Consider the following 16,867-nt stretch of genomic DNA (forward strand, 5'->3'; position numbering starts at 1 on the left):
CAATGGCACATTAGGCATACCACCTCATAGGGCGCCCCCTACACTTTGGAGAAAATTTAATACTTGTAAGCGCGCCTTATGGTCGTGAAAGAAATACAGTAAGATGACATTAAAGACCTGTTTAGCATTAAAGACCTGTTTGCACCATTAATGAATTACTTTTCTGCAATTTCATTTTCTTTGAGAGGGTATTAAATAAATTATTAAGACAACATTTTTTATTATCTTCAGCTGGTTCAGCCTACAGGTTATTGACTGACACAGCTCTCCTCATAGTGGGGGGGTGTAGAGGGGGGGGGGGGGCACAGTGTTTTGCTGCTGTGCTAAAGAAAACAGAAGCAACTTCTTTATAAAAAGCACTTTATTGACAATAGCCGCGTTTACATGGGCAAAAGTAATCTGAATGAACGCCTGATCGGAAAGAAAATGCGTCATGTAAACGCGCCGTTCGGAATACTCTGCCTTGATCACTCATTCTGATCAGAATTTCTTTCCGATCCTGATAGGTGGGTTATACCAATCGTTTATCCGATCGTGGAGCATGTAAACGGTCATTCCGATCGTGTGTCACTGCTGCTCTGGGTTACGTCACGCATAGACGGTGTTTGGCTGAGAGAAAGCTTTGGAACGCATATGGGACCAACTGAATGCTCTGCAGACGCCCCGTGAAAAGCGCCGCTCCGCTCTCGCCCCGCTGGCTCTCCTCTCTCTTTCACCCCTCACGGGGGAGATTCGGAGGAGGAGCGCTTCGTGCCCCCCGACGCTCACTCGGTCCACTGGCACCTGAGTGAGCAGAGCAGCTGGATTAATAATTTTGTGTCTGAGGGGGGGGGGGGGGGGGGGGGGGGTGCTTTGTTACGTGTGCGTTTTGTTGTTTTGTTATGTGTGGGAGAATTCAGACTGCGAGCCGTCCCGCCGCTCTGGGTTAGCGGCTGCAGGACTCAGGAGGAACCGTGTTCGAACAGAGCTCGGGCCGCTAGCTCACAGAGTGGCTTTGGGGCGGTCTGTGTGAACTTTTCAGAGCAGAAATAAATGTCACTCAGTCCTTAGAAACTGTTCAAACAACGTGGATTTGTGTTTCCAGTTGTGTCCCGACAAAATAAAGCCTGCTGTTATTCTCACACATTTACGTGCAGCCAAGATGCAGATTGCTGCGTTTCTCTCACGGTCCTGGATTCTGTGTCCATCAAGGCTAATGATGTTAGCCCGTGTTAGCCTGTCCTAAGCTTTCTCCAGCTTAATTCTTCCACAAAAAAGCACTGACCACACAGATTAAATATAACGATGAGCGAACAGGCACTTCATAATATTCATAACATTAATAAAAGCACGTTTGGAAGATCGTCTCGTATTAGCGAGCTGCTGCATAAGTGTCTGTGGAAGCGGTTTGTTTACAACGGGACCTATTTCCTCATACGGGTGATTTTACACAACTGCGCATGCCCATATTATTCATTCCGAACGAGAGTGTGAGCCATGGGAACGTTTGTTCTAATCGAAAAAAGGTTTTCTGATCCCATGTGCACGGGTGAATTTTAACCCGACCATTGATCAGATCAAGATATTCTGCCCATGTAACCGCGGCTAATGTTACCACTAAGTTTACATTACAAACAATGGTCCTTCAGGGGCTTCTTCTCAAACATTTTGGAGATTGTGTTGTTGATGAGCAGTCACAGGTGGTAGGTTATATTTTAGAAGGGTTTCTTGGATTTTGTGTTTAAACTAAGGAATTACATTATTTAAAGTAAAATTGTAAATTTTCCATATTCTGACAGAGTCTATTCAAATTTTTATTGGTGCTTAACAACACACAAGTCCTCAAAACATATAAAAGGGCCTCTTGTGTTTCTGCAGTCTTCCCCCAGCACTGGAGTACTGAAGAGGAGGATCCCTGCAACCAGCAGAGGAACTTCAGAGTGGAACAAGAGGAACCACAACATCCACATTATAATGTGGAACCGGAGAATCCAGAACCTCCATATTTTAAAGAGGAATTGCAGGAACAAGAACCTCCACAATTTGAAGATGAACAGGGGGTACCAAGACCATTACAGATTAAAGAGGAGCCAGATGACCTCTTCATCAGTCAGGATGAAGATCAGCTAGATCTGAAGCAGGAGACTGATACCTTGATGGAGATTCCTACTAATGAGGAAGATGAGAACAGTGAAGCAGATCTAAACAGTCAGCAAAGCTTTAATGTAACTGATAGTCAGGATGAAGAAGGAAACCAACATGAAGAATCAACATCAACTACAGATGAAGAGACATACCCACGGAAACAGAGATCAGAGGAAGAGGAGGGACAGAAGTCATGTCCAAAGTTTGGACAGCTCTCACATGTCAGAGAGTCAGTGTAAATTTGATGTTAGAAAAAATCCAAAGAAGGCAAGTTTGGATAAGAAATGTAAACAATCTCCAAATGAAGAAATACTTTCTTCTTCCATATTGGGTGAAAACTCAAGAATAATTTCTAACCCGTCTGACTACATGGAAACTGGGTCTGATGAAAGATGTTACATCTGTAAAGAATGTGGTGAAAGCTTTTCTAACAAATCTCTGTTCAGAATTCACACAAGAATCCATGTAAAAGATAAGAAATTTTCTTGTAAAGAATGTGAGAAAAATTTTAGTCAAATATCTCATCTCAAAACACACATGAGAACTCACACAGGAGAGAAGCCTTTTTCTTGTAAAGAATGTGATAGAAGTTTTATTACTCTATCTGATCTCAAAAGACACACGAGAACTCACACAGGAGAAAAGCCTTTTTCTTGTAAAGAATGTAAACAAAGTTTTAATCAAATATCTAGTCTCAAAAGACACGAGAACTCATACAGGAGAGAAGCCTTTTTCTTGTAAAGAATGTGATAAAAGTTTTAGACGTATATCTAGTCTCAAAACACACATGAGAACTCATACAGGAGAAAAGCCTTTTTTCTTGTAAAGAATGTGATTCAAGTTTTAGTTGCAGATATAGTCTTAAGACACACATGAGAACTCAAGACTTTTTCTTGACCAACAATAGCTGCGTTTACATATTAGGTTTTCATCTCTACATCAAAAGCAAAAAAAGTAATGGATCAATAAGTTTCAATTTTTGTGTAATGATACTAGACGATGAGTTTTACTGCTGAAAAATATGTACAACTATTTCACAAAATAAATTGTTTTAGATGTACCTGCAAATAGAAATGAGTTGTTTTGTGTCATTAGAGCTTAATCTTGAAGGTCTTCATTATGGGTGAAATGTTTTGTATACATCTTTAATTCTAATACTTAATGTGATCAATGAACATTTAATAAATATTTAAACACAGAGTAGTGACTGCAGTATATACTTTGTTAGGTCAAGTAACCATTTAGTAGAGATAAGTATTGTGAAGATTATATATATGGTACTTCTCTTATTGATATTGCTTGCAATCCTTTATTCCTATTGTTACTTTTCTGTGTAAAAACAAGGATGGAGTAAAATTACATAATGCCTAAGGACCCACTGCTCCCCAAGGGAATGAGTCAAATGCAGAGAAAGAATTTCCCTTCGTGGGATAAAATACAGTGTGTTACAGGCACAGCCCTCTGCTTTGCTCTCACCCTGTTGCGTTTCACTTCAGTTAATTTCCTGATGATGTTCACCTGGGACTGCAGCTTCATCAGCTGTGACTGGCCGTCTGCTGGTCATGTGGTGCTCCTCTACCAGGAAGCCGGAGCCTATTAAAGCATACCTGGGAGCTGAGCCTGGCAGAGTCTGGTGAACTGTCTCTGGCTGACACTCACTGCAATCCTGACTCTCTTTTGGCTGCATACTTCTGACTAAGCAGTTTTCCTCAGGTACGTGGTGGGAGGTTGTGATCAGGCAAGTTTGGGGCCCCATACATTTTCACACGCAGGCTGAACTTTGTTAGACACACCAGGTAAGGGGTTGGTGCCATTTCTTGTAATGTTTTGTATGTTTGTATTTAGACTAGTTAGGTAGTCTTGTTGTTCTTTTGATTTATAGGTTTAGTTGCAGAGTTAGGCCTGGTTTTGTTATATTGAGTTTATTTATTTGGCACGACCCAAACGTCACTTCCTCCTCACCATACTCACCATCATGTGTGCATCTACAAGGTTCCCTGTAGCGGTCCCTTTGAGGACCCTAAAAGGGAAAAACTGTATAGAAAAAGAAGAAACAATTATTGAGTTTTATAGACGTAAGAAATTAGGTTGAATAAATGTAACTCAATTATTTGTTACCACTAGAAGTATTTCATTTAAGATGGCAAAATTGGATAAGTTTTTTATATATATATGTGTGTGTGTATGTATATATATATATATATATATATATATATATATATATATATATATATATATATATGCGTCACAAGGAAAACAAAATAAGATCAGAAACTCGTGCGTTTACTTTGTCTGTTCTACTACAAGCAGAATCTCTTTCTTTTGATGATGTAGCCATTTTACTTTTTTGATGGACGTATAATCTTCATACGCCGTCATTAGAATGTCCAATTCCGTCTCACTGAAGTGTAACGCTCTCTTTTTTCTCTCCATGCGTTTCCATGGTGACTCTGGAAATCGGCAATCTATTGAGAATGTCTTTATGTACCTGCCGTGCACGAGCATTAACCCAGGGTTACCAAGTCGAGCGTAATTACTCTAACTCATATCCGGTCTTTTGGAACCGACATACCCAGAGTAAACAAGTTCAGGTGGATTTCAGCCAGAGTTCAGGGTTAAAGTCAGGCTAGTTTAAACATGCTTCCTGGAATACCCCCCCCCCCCCCCCATCTGAGTTCAGATGAAATGTCTGTATCAGAGAATCCATGAAGTTCATGTTGTAAACCTGAAATGTTTGGAGAAACTCTAAATAAATGACAAACATGTTGAGATCCATGAAGACCACTGCCTCCAAACAAGTCATTTGTTCCTTTGAACCTTCACCCTTCTGGGTTTCATGGAGGATTTCCCACCAGGTGACCCAGCAGCAGTAAAACTGAAGAGGAGCGGCCGTCGTCTGACCTTCATCTGATCTGTAGATTCCCAGAATTCCTCAGTTTGGCATCAGTTCATCAAAAGAGAATCATTTTGCTCTCAAATCCAGAGAAATGGAGGCGTAAACATTATTTAACAATGAAAAGTTTGACAAATAATGAGCTTCTCAGTCCAAATGCAGTCAAATCTGTTCTTGCTCCTGTGTCTGGTGTGAAGAGGAGCAACCATTTCTCCTCTTCACAAGGACTTTCAGGGATGAAGATCCAGCGTTCACAGAGGATGATGGATTCTCAGCAGCTCCACTCATTTTCAGCTCCCAGAGCTAAAAACTTGATTTCAAACATTCCAGAGTTTCAGTCAATGAGTTTTCTTCTTTTTCTTAGCAAACTAACTGGGATTTGTTGAATCCACGTCCTGAAAGATCCAGAAATGTCCACAGTTGATCCAAGTGAGTTTCAGCTGGAATGATCCAAGTTTCCAAAAGCTTCAGTCTGGATCTCATTCTAGTGAGAGATGAACTAAAAAGAGCTGCTGCTCATTTGATTGTTGCTGCTTTACTTTCTACCAACATGTGGATCCAATATTAGAAGAACAAGGATTTGTCTTCCTGTTTGTCTTTCATCCAAATAACTGAATTTCACCAAAGAAAAGTCATTTTTCAACTCCAGAGACTCCCACAGTGAGACACCTGCTGGCTATTCTTAGTAACTGCATCTGCAGCTTCTAGAAAGATCCTCACAGATTCAGACGTCCGGCTCAATAAGTCTTCTGATAAACATTCAAATGAACAAAGGGCAGACCAGCACAGCAGCAACAACTTGCTTTTAGTTCCAAGATTATTCACAGGATGTTGACCAACATTTTGATGTTTTTCTTCAAAACTTTATTTGTAGAATTAACGTTTTGTTTTTAAATGGAACTGATCAGTTTGGTGTTCTGTATTATTCATGTTCTCTTTAGAAACCTGAGAGATTTTGTGTTAATCATCTGAAAAGGCTTCACGGTGGTGTAGTGGTTGTCGCATCACAGCCAGAATCCCCCTGGTTCAAGTCCCGACTGAACCAGGGGGACTTTAAGCAGAACATCAATGATGGACCTTTCTGTGTGGAGTTTGCATGTTCTTCACGTGTATGCGTGGGTTCTCTCCGGGGTCTCCGGCTTCCTCCCACCGTCCAAAAACATGCTTCATAGGTTAATAGGTAACTCTAAATTATCCCTAGGTGTGAGTGTGATGAGGTGTCTGATTGTGACCCTGTGACAGACTGGCAACCTGTCCAGAGCGTCCCCTGCCTTCGCCAATAAGTGGCCAGGATAGGCTCCAGCAGCCTTGTGATCCCGAAAGGAACAAACGGAAGAAGATAAATGAATAATCATCTGAAAAACTGTTGCATTATGGTCCTTTAGTGCATCTGTTATATTTAAAGTATGATGGGAATAAAATTAAATCTACTTTACCAACTTTAACGTTGAGAGTTGGGTTATTTAGACCCACTAGACAGTGCACTGAACCTTTTTTCTTCATTGATTTCTGATCTTCACTGGTGTCCATGGATTACATGAAATCTTTCCATCTTTATCCACCTTTGTCATGGTAGGGAGAACACGTCACGAAAAGCTATATAAAAAAATCTTTATCACCCTAAATCAGTCAATTATTTCTCTATAGCAGTGTTTTTCAACCAGTGTGCCGCGGCACACTAGTGTGCCGTGGGAAATTGCCCTCATAACTAATAAAAAAACATTTCCCCATCTCCAGGATTTCAGCTCTTTGTTCATCCAAACAGGCCCTGATAAAACACTGAGGAGTTGAGAATATAAAAGATCGTAAAATACTGTTTCTTTGCGTTTATTTTATTTTATTAAAGACATTTTGATAAGAATGATGTACCGCGATTCAGCTGCATTATTTATGCTGTATTTTGGATAAGTCCCGCCCCTTTAACTGTCTCGACCAATCATTTTTGGGGAGCTTAATCACATGTCATCAGTCTGACCAATCAGAAGTGGTTCAAGTCCTCACTTCCTTGTCCCGATTTAGCTCGTAAAGTCGATCAGTTCTAACATAAACACCAGCTAAAGCTCGTCTTTAGCGGTGTAGCTTTCCACAGAATCCGGTATCAGACCGTGGAACAAGCGAACAAAACAACGAAGCTCCGAAAGGCGATCTCCGCCGGCCGTTTATGCACTACATCTCCCATGATGCATTGGGTTGTGAGAGTGACATAAGGAGATCTGTTGTTAAACGTCTTGAAATCAACGAACACACATCAAACTGTTTTTACGTCTCCTAACTTAACTTTTATTGCATCTTTTAGAAAAAAGCAGCTGCAGTTTCCAGCTTTTTCTGCCACAATAATTATCTCAAAAATGCATGTGAGATTGTGGAGGGGCTGTATATCAATACAGACTATGAGTTTCTCCGTTTTTTTTTTTTTTTAATTTTTGGATCCTGGTGTGCCGCGGGATTTTTTTTTAAGGTTAAAGTGTGCCGTGGCTCAGAAAAGGTTGAAAAACACTGCTATATAGAAACACAGTCTTTCTTTCTCATTTTAATGTCAGAAATATCTCTTCATAGTTCCAGAGTCTGTCTTAAATTAAATAACGTCTGACTGTTGCTGCTAAAACACAACATTTGTTGATAACATGAAGAACTTTGGACTTTGTCTCTTTCATGATCTTTGACTGACAGCTAAACCAATAAATGTCTCTGAGTTGCAGTAAAGTCTTCAGTGAAATCCCAGACTGTCCTGGACTCTGATCCTGAAATCCTCCTGATGACAAAACCTTTGAAAGTTCAGAGTCTGGAAGGGAAACAAGCTGTGAGGAAACCTTCAGTGCAGAAAGAACTGCAGCTTCTTCAACTGGAACTCTGCAGCCAAATGAGCAGAAGGATCTGGATGAATGGAGCTTCTGCTGTTCCATCTGTCTGGATCTGCTGAAGGATCCGCTGACTGTTCCCTGTGGACACAGCTACTGCAGGAAGTGTCTTCAAGGACTGTGGGATGCAGAGGAGAACGTCCACAGCTGTCCTCAGTGCAGGAAGACCTTCACACCGAGGCCTGTTCTGGGGAAAAATGTCATGTCAGCAGCTTTAGTGGAGCAGCTGAAGAAGAGCGGACTCCAAGCTGCTGCTGCTGGTCTCTGCTCTGCTGGACCTGAAGATGTGGTCTGTGACGTCTGCACTGGAAGAAAACTGAAAGCCATCAAGTCCTGCTTGATCTGTCCATCCTCTTCCTGTGAGGAAGACCTTCAGCCTCATTTGAAAGCAGCTGCATTGAAGAAACACAGACTGGAACCCTCCAAGAACCTGCAGGAGAATATCTGCTCCGTCATGATGAGGTGATGAAGATGTTCTGATCAGAAGAGCATCTGTTCTCTCTGCTCTGTGGAAGAACATGAGGGACATCAAACAGTCTCAGAAGCAGCAGAAAGGACTGAGAAGCAGAGAGAGCTGGAGGAGAGTCAGCAACAAATCCAGCAGAGAATCCAGGACAGAGAGAAGGAGGTGAAGCTGCTTCAACAGGAGGTGGAGCCGTCAATCACTCTGCTGATCAAACAGGGAGAAGATCTTCACTCAGATGATCCGTCTCCTCCAGAAAAGAAGCCGTGATGTGGAGCAGCAGATCAGATCCCAGCAGAAACTGAAGGGAGGCGGGTCAAAGGTCATCAGGAGGAGCTGGAGCAGGACATGGCTGAAGAGGAGGGACGCTGATGAAGAGGAGGGACGCTGAGATGAAGAGGAGAGACGCTGAAATGAAGAGGAGAGACGCTGAGATGAAGAGGAGAGACGCTGATGAAGAGGAGAGACGCTGAAGAGGAGAGACGCTGATGAAGAGGAGAGACGATGATGTAGAGGAGAGATGCTGAGCTGAAGAGGAGAGACGATGAGCTGAAGAGGAGAGATGCTGAGATGAAGAGGGGAGACGCTGAGATGAAGAGGAGAGACGCTGAAATGAAGAGGAGAGACGCTGATGAAAAGGAGAGATGCTGAGATGAAGAGGAGAGACCCTGATGAAGAGGAGAGACACTGAGATGAAGAGGAGAGACGCTGAGATGAAGAGGAGAGACGCTGAGATGAAGAGGAGAGACCCTGATGAAGAGGAGAGACGCTGAGATGAAGAGGAGAGACGCTGAGATGAAGAGGAGAGACGCTGATGAAGAGGAGAGACGCTGAGATGAAGAGGAAGGCAAACATCTATCTGTTCCTGTCAGAGGAGAACAGAAAGATGACATTGATGGAAAAAGCTCAGTCTGATTCTGATCATCCAGACAGATTCACTGAATATGTTCTGGTTCTGAGTAGAGAGAGTCTGAAAGGACGTTGGTACTGGGAACCCTTGTGGTATCTTATATAACCCCACCCTTACATTAACGTGTTCTCCCTACCATGACAAAGGTGGAAAGATTTCATGTAATCCATGGACACCAGTGAAGATCACAAATCATTGAGAAAAAAGGTTCAGCGCACTGTCTAGTGGGTCTAGATGACCCAACTCCCAATGGTAAAGTGCCTAGGATAGCACAAGGGTTAAAAAGAAAAAGATAAACGGTTCACAGATTGATGAACTGTGCTTGTACATTGCATGTGACTGCGCAGCCGCACTTCCTCCAGACGCCACTATTCATCCAGCGCTTTGATAAAGTGCTCTGGAATCCAGCTATGGTGATGTGATGAAGGCTTCAGTGACGGTTTCTGTCTCTGCTGCATCGACTGTGGGAGCAGAAGTTCATCAAACTTGTCTTCTCTGTTGCCTTAAAATCCCTCCAGTTTTCTTTTTAGAGCTCATGTTTGCACAAATATACATAGATGATGAAAGTTTTTCAAAAGTGACTCAACACTTTCTACAAAGTCCCAACAAAATCGTGAAATCACCACATTCTGACCTCAATCCAAAGTGAAGGAAAAGTCCTCAGGAAATAATCTGTTCGATTTGCAGACTTTCCTATGCGTGTTCAAAAGTCGGGAGAGAAAAACCAGGATTCGACCGGATAAAGATAGACATAGTTTTATTTCCCTAACAAAATTTCTAAAACAAAGTTAAGACAGATATCTGGATTCTCAAACTAGAAAGCCTACAAATGCACAACAATTGTATTAGACTTGAGAACAAAGGAAAAGTTCTGCAGAGAAATTTTGATCATGGCGGCCGGATCTCCTCCCCCTGGACGCATAGATTTGTCAACAGCTGGACCGCCTGCTTCAGCCGGACCATATTTGGAACTTGCGTCTGAATCTGCTCGGAGGGCAGATATTCCATAGCAAGTGCTGGAGTGAAAGGCCAGCCTCTTCTTGGCCTGAGAACGTGAATATGGCTCAGTTCCCACAGATTGGATCTTCAGCACAGGTGGTTTAAATCTGGTCCATTACTAATTTACTGCTTCTCAGCCCATCTCCCTGAGCTTCACACAAAAGATCTGGGGCCTCATTTATAAAGCTTTGCGTAGGATTTGCGTCAGAAGTGGCGTACGGATGAAACATAGGACGTGCGTACGCAAAGAAATATTCGGATTTATAAAACCGTGCGCACGCACATCCTACGCATCTTTCCCTTAATAAATCACAACCGATTCTAAATGCAGCGCAGCTTTTTGCGGCTTCATGACACGCCCATATTTGTCCATAAATAGTCCGTGAAACGCCCACAAATGAATATTCATTGATTGCGAAACCATGGCAAACACCGAGAGGAAATGAAGAAAACGTAACTTCACTCAATGTGAAGTAGAAGTTATCGTTGGCGAGGTGGAAAAGAGGAGAAAAGTGTTGTTTGGAGGGCACAGTGTGGACATTACTAATGCCAAAAAGGCACGTGAGCGGCAAACGGTGGCGGACGCCGTAAATGCTGTAGCCCCACAACCATTCGAGGTTGTGAGGCTACAGCGCTCCATGGGGGGGGGGGGGGGGGGGGCACCGGAGCGCCAGATGCACCGGGTGACACGCGTGGTTCCTCCGAGTGCTCCTCTGTAACGCCGGGCCCAAAAGCCCGCAGAGGTCCAACAGGACGGCTGGAGGAAGTCAGAACCGGCTCATAAGCCACTCGTCCTCATTTGCCAGCACGTCTTCTTGCTGTCTAAAAATGCGTTCACTCCGAATTCTTCCATTTGCCACATCTTCTAAGAGCGTAAGATCAGCCATTGTGCGTCATTACGCATTGTGATGGGGCATTTTATTTCCCTCCATTTAATTACATCTGACAAGCTACAAATGTCGGTAATAATCAACGTGGAAATGGGAAATTGATCAGCGCAAATGTAATTTCTTGTTGCTTTCTGAATGGTTGAGACATACGCCATACATTGTTTTATCAAAAATAAAACAAACTAAAGGCATATGCATGAATACCATAATTCCATAGCTTATGAAGAAATGTTTTAATATGAAAACAACTTTCCCCAGTGGACAATTAGTGCGTCTGTCCGTCCGTCCGCACGCCCACACCTTTGTCTGCTCCTCCAGACGGACACACTGACGAGAATATCAGTTTTGTACATTATTTCGTTCTGTTAACTATATTATTTATGAGGATGAATTGCACAACATGCCAATATTGCAGAACATATTTCACTTTTTTTTCCAAATAAGTGTTCATTTGAATTTCTGTTGTAATTTTCGTTTGATTGTTTTGTTTGTTTCACTGCTGATCGATCAAACGGGTGTTCGTGTAGGCTGTTAATTGTAAGACTTGCTTTCTGAAGTCTTCATGTTGTTTCTGAGAGGCAGTATTGTCATTTTCACTTTCACGGGTTTCTTCCATCTGCCGACGGTGTCGCCGTTTCTCATTTCACCCGTTTTTGTGCGTACGCCTGGGTCAGAGCTTGCGTGGAGGACCGCACATTTTCCCGTCAAGTTTGCTTTTTATAAATCTCAACTATTGCGTAGAGAGTGGCGTACGCCTTCTTTTGTGCGTACGCAACGTTTATAAATGAGGCCCCTGGTCTTTCCATACAAGAGAGAAAAAGGGAGTCTGCATCTGCATCCATAAATTTGTCTAAAGGAATGCCAAAGAGGAATGAGCTTTTACAAGATAAAAAAGATTGTTCCATCACACTGAGGACTGAAGATTAAAACTTCAACGTATAAAAGATAAGACAAAAAACATACATTTCTTCAATTCCTTCTCTTGAGCTCACGAAGTGAGATCACAAAAATTCATGACCACATCCCTCAACAACAAAACATTTCAACAGGTCCACATGACCTGACAGCTGTGGTCGCAAACCCTCACAATCTGTAACACAAAATCAATGTGAATAAATGAGCATTACAAAGGAGGAAGGTGACCCATGAGTGTGCAAGGAAAAACCTGTGGGAGCGACTTAGACCTTCTTTGAGAAACATTCAGTGTGCAGTCGGACAGAATTGCAACAACTCCGTGCCCCACCGGCAGCCAACCCTAAGGATACTCATGCATCACCAGACCTTACCTCTGCACAATTTCATTAATAAAAGTTACATAGAACAAGAAATAAAGTAGCAAATAAAGAAAATATACAAATTCAAAAAGCAAAAAAGATAACACTTCCTGTAAAGAAAAGGAACACCTGAAGTTAAGGGAGGAATTGGAGACATGTTAGGGGAGAACAAAATCATACAAGCTGATCTCACAGCCGGGGTGGTAAAAAGGGGTCGCTGACAGGTAACATGGCATATTGTCTGTGCTCCCGATCCTTTTCTGTCACATGTTTCGCAAAACATAAGAAACCAGACAAAAATTAAAGCCTCCCCTCTCTTGGACTGGGAGAACCCCAGGCCACTAGTGGAGGGAAACATTGCAGACTTAGAGGTAAAACACAAAGCACATAAAACTAGACAAATTGAAAGTAAAAAATATAAATTGAAAGTAAAAATCTAAATTGAATCTAAAAATAATTGCAGTTTCTTCTTAGACACTTTAAAACCCAAATCATACAACTTCAGGAGAAGATCTTTCGTTGCTTGAATGTAGGTTTCAGTAGTTGGGGCTGCCAGCAAGAGGTCAACAACATACATCAACAAAACACAACCCTCTGGTAGCACAATATCCTGCAGGAGAGACTTCAGACAGTGATTGAAAATGCCAGGAGAGTTTTTAAATCCTTGTGGCAAGCGTGTGTACTGCAAGCGGACACCTTTATACTGAATAGGTGTCTGCTGTTGTGTAATGGAATACAAAATAAGGCGTTGGCCAAATCAATGGCAGTAAACAACACACATTGTGAGGTTAAAGTTGACAGCATGCGATGTGGGTCAGGCACAGGTAGGACTGGAGTAGTGGTTACGTTATTGACAGCCCTTAAATCATGTGCCATGCGATAAGTTTTACCATCAAATTTTAAAACCGGTCTCAGGGGAGTACACCACGAAGAGTGCGAATGTTCAATGACACCAGAGTTCCACAGCCCAATCAAAGTTTCCTTCATCTGCATCCGTCACCCAGCAGTACTGTGGTCTGAACACCTTTGCTCCTGCAGTTACCTGAATCTCCACCGGGGGGACGGTGGAGCATGACCCAACATCAAATGAACCCGTGGACCATAAAGAGTCAGGGAGCGTTTTTAACATCGCCTCTGCATCTTCATGATTCATCTTCTCTCTGCTGTGATGTCTGGCAATGCAGACATGCTCCAGTACTGACGAGTTAGTGGTTGGAGGCAACGTTATCCTGTACAATTTTGTGGAGGGAGAAAAGTGAACACCTGAAAGAGCACAATGTTGCCAGTCTGTGTTATTTACTCCCCTCTTAGTCATAGGTCCTAGCTGCCGGGCCTCAAGACCAGGGGAGAATGCTAATGATATATGAGGTACAACTGTGTCTGTCATCAGGTACCATTGCACTTGTGAGTGTTTGAATGCACAATAAGTTGCTACACCCTCAGGGCCAATATATGTCAGTGGAGTTTAAATGCCACGTGTGGCCTTCTACCTGATAAAATTCTTTCTGGTACAGTTGATCATCCTCTCTGTCATTATAGAGTGTGCAGTGCAGGTCACCCGGAGGCGGAAAATATGGCTTCAAGGACAGGATCCATGGCTTCCATACCTGAAATTCATGAAACACACCTGGCGTGTCAGGGGCCTCTGGATCCCAGTGGATGCCAGCAGTGGGGGTTGGCTGTGGTTGAGGCTGCAGCAACCACTGTCCCTCATACTGTGTGGCATGGCATCCAGTCAGAACATGTCCATTCGGGAAAGTGATCTGTATCCCATCTGGAGAACATAGGATGCTGTCTCCTGTTTTGACAAGAACGTCCCATCCCAACAGATTCACAGGTGTGTGCGGTGAATGAATGTTCCACCATCTGACCGGCCAGTTCAAAAGTCAGTGGGATGGTCTTTTGCAGGTTTTGAGGTGTCCCAGAGAAGCCGACAAAGTTCATGTGTTCATTTTTTAGAGCAGATGGAGGTAACTGACTGTTTATAGAGGAACATGTTGCACCAGTGTCCACTAGACCCATCATGGGGACCTGTGAGCTTCAAAGGGACCATGGCTCCTGCATCAGCAAATGGTCCCAGGCCTCGTGAGCACCCCTAGTGGTATTGTCCGACTTGCCACCATTGTGGTCCTTGCCACGGTGGAGGAGGGGCTTGGAGTGGTCGTGGGTGCTGTTCATTTCCGCCACGCCCTCTGCCCCTGGTCTGTGCATGATACTGTTGGGTCCCTTGGTGTGGGCAGTGTCGTGCCCAGTGATCCAGAGCGCCACAGATGAAGCATTCATCTCCAGCTGCTGCTGGGGGGGGTCCCCTGGGTGGCCCACGTCTTCCAGAATATCCGCTCCTTCTCCTGCCCCGGCCTCCGAATGCCTGAGCCTGCCACATCATTGCTGCTGGCTCTGGGGGTACTAAACTTATCATGTTTTCTTTTTTAACACCTTTTTTATCATGAGTGGATTCTTTCTGGGCCTGTGCAAGCTGCAGTCTGAGTAATTGGGTTTTCAGCTGTTCAACTTCTCCCTCTGCTCTCTCCTTTTTCTCCAAGTGTGCTCTGCAGTGATGAATCAAATGCCTCTTAAATCGACTCTCATCACCAGCCAACAAGTCTGGGTCTGCTTTTAATAAATCCTGTAAGTCCTGAGGCAATCCTGCCAGGATTGCTGTTCTAAATATGACTGTTTCAGGGAGTGACAGGCCGGGGTCTCTGCCCTTGTTGTCAATCCATTTCTGGACACACTCGGAGTAATATGTGCTGGGGTCCTTATCTGTGTAGGGGAAACTTGTTGGAGCTGCGGTCACTGGATCAGGAAAAAGTTCCCTCATTGCAGTAAAAACTGGAGCTTGAACGTCCACTAAAAGAGTGGAGTCTGGGTGGTCCTGCACACCCGCACGCTGTTCCATAGACTGGATCTCAGTGATTGTGGCTGTTACGCCTAGCAATTGTCTCAAGTCTCCTCCCTGTCGAGCTGGAGTGCTGTGTGAGCAAAAGTAAGCGTCTGCTCCTTCACTTACCAGTGGTGCAGAGGGGTGTTCTGTGCGAAGGTTTATGAGGTCTCTGGAGGGGTCTTCTCTGTTTTCTGCCATTCTGGGTCACCTTTCCCGCAACATTGAGGCTATGTGCTGCTATTCTTCAGGAGTCAGGTCCTGGTCCACAGGCCTAACAAACTGTCCTGTCACAGGCCACCTCACCGCATATCTCAGCATCGGGTACATGTCCTGTGGAGGATAGGGGGGAGGGGGTGAAAACAGGGGGCTCTGTCCCTACTGGAAGGGAGGGGTAAATGCCAGAGAGGGGTGTCTGGAGAGAAGATGTTGTCACGGCAGATTTATGACTGTCTTGTTCTGTCTTCACCATAGTCAACGCTGTGGCTGCAAGAGTCAGTTGATGCACTGTGCGTTTAATTTTGTCAGTTTCCTTATGCTTCCGTTTAGCTTCCCTTTTTTCTTTCCATGAGACTTCTTTCACCTTCTTATCCAACTCCTGCATCTGTTTTATCATTTCCAATTCTTTTTCCCGTAACTGATGAATAAATGTCATCGTACTTCAAGTCTGTTTCAAAACCATCTGAACCAATACTTTATGCAATTTCTCCTTGTCCTTATCTTTCTGTTTCTTCTCTATTCCACCCAACACCTGTCCTTCTAAAATCCCATACATTTTATCTCATTCGCCATCGTCAAGTCGTCAAGTTTCCCCTGTCGTCATCGTCAAATCATCTGTTGTCCGGACTACATCCACCATATTGTTCACATTCTCATTCACATTCTCTGTAAAATTCACCTTTCATGTTTATTTTGAATCCTTCTTTGGTCACTCTCTGTATAAAAAATAATTTGTAGAGGTCGCCTCCTCCTTTGTGTTTTCAAATCATGCTGCTACGTAGTCCTCAGAACGTCTACGTTTGATAGTTTCAGCATTGTATAGTGTAAATGCAAAAATCGGATACGGGTCACTTTAAAAGATGATTAAAGCGGGATGTCAAAAAAAAAAACGGATTTAGTCAGAAAATCGGATTTGGGCATCAAGACCCGCAGTGTAAATGCAGAATAAATCTGTCAAACATCCAGACTTAAGATGAGTGAGATGATAGAAAAAATTTCACTTTGATGCAGACTCCTCAAAATCCAGTGAACCCTATGAAGTACATACATTTTATGGATGACAACTATTTTTTATTAGGAAGCAGCTGTTATGGGAGAAGTTGGGGCAGTACCCAGGCGCAGAGAGGATGAAGGAGACAGGAGGTTGCAGGGGAACGGGGGCTTTAATAACCGAAACTACAAAACCAAAAACCACTGCTTAAGCAGGCTAGAAAACTCGAAACGTGAAATACTCAGAAGGGGAGACATGAAAGCTACACAGAGAAAAGGGGAACAGCATAACATCAAACTATGGAGCAGCACAGGAGGAAGGGAAGGACAGGACTTAAATACATACAGCCAAATGAGACACAGGTG

At 43.4% G+C, this 16,867-nt stretch overlaps 1 protein-coding gene across 3 annotated transcripts in view; it reads right to left on the bottom strand.

Annotated features, from left to right (window-relative positions):
- Window positions 1-7,922: 7,922 nt before the first annotated feature.
- LOC144987890 (uncharacterized) overlaps window positions 7,923-16,867 on the bottom strand; it is a 461,750-nt gene continuing 452,805 nt past the window's right edge. Inside the window, exons 2-3 of one of the 3 annotated variants that reach the window (XR_013651578.1) lie at window positions 15,422-15,625; window positions 7,923-8,062 (exon numbers count right to left, since the gene is read on the bottom strand). Coding sequence is in view for 1 of the 3 variants with exons in the window: in XM_078937657.1 (XP_078793783.1) it covers window positions 14,507-15,493 (987 nt within the window). In the remaining 2 variants the exon portion in view is untranslated. Of the gene's footprint in view, window positions 8,063-9,988; window positions 15,626-16,867 lie in introns of those variants that run through there. The other 2 variants (XR_013651577.1, XM_078937657.1) reach the window with 2 other exon arrangements.

The sequence above is a fragment of the Oryzias latipes genome, chromosome 2 (genome assembly GCF_053564925.1).
Source record: "Oryzias latipes strain Hd-rR chromosome 2, Olatipes_Hd-rR_3.1".
NCBI classification, from domain to species: domain Eukaryota; kingdom Metazoa; phylum Chordata; class Actinopteri; order Beloniformes; family Adrianichthyidae; genus Oryzias; species Oryzias latipes.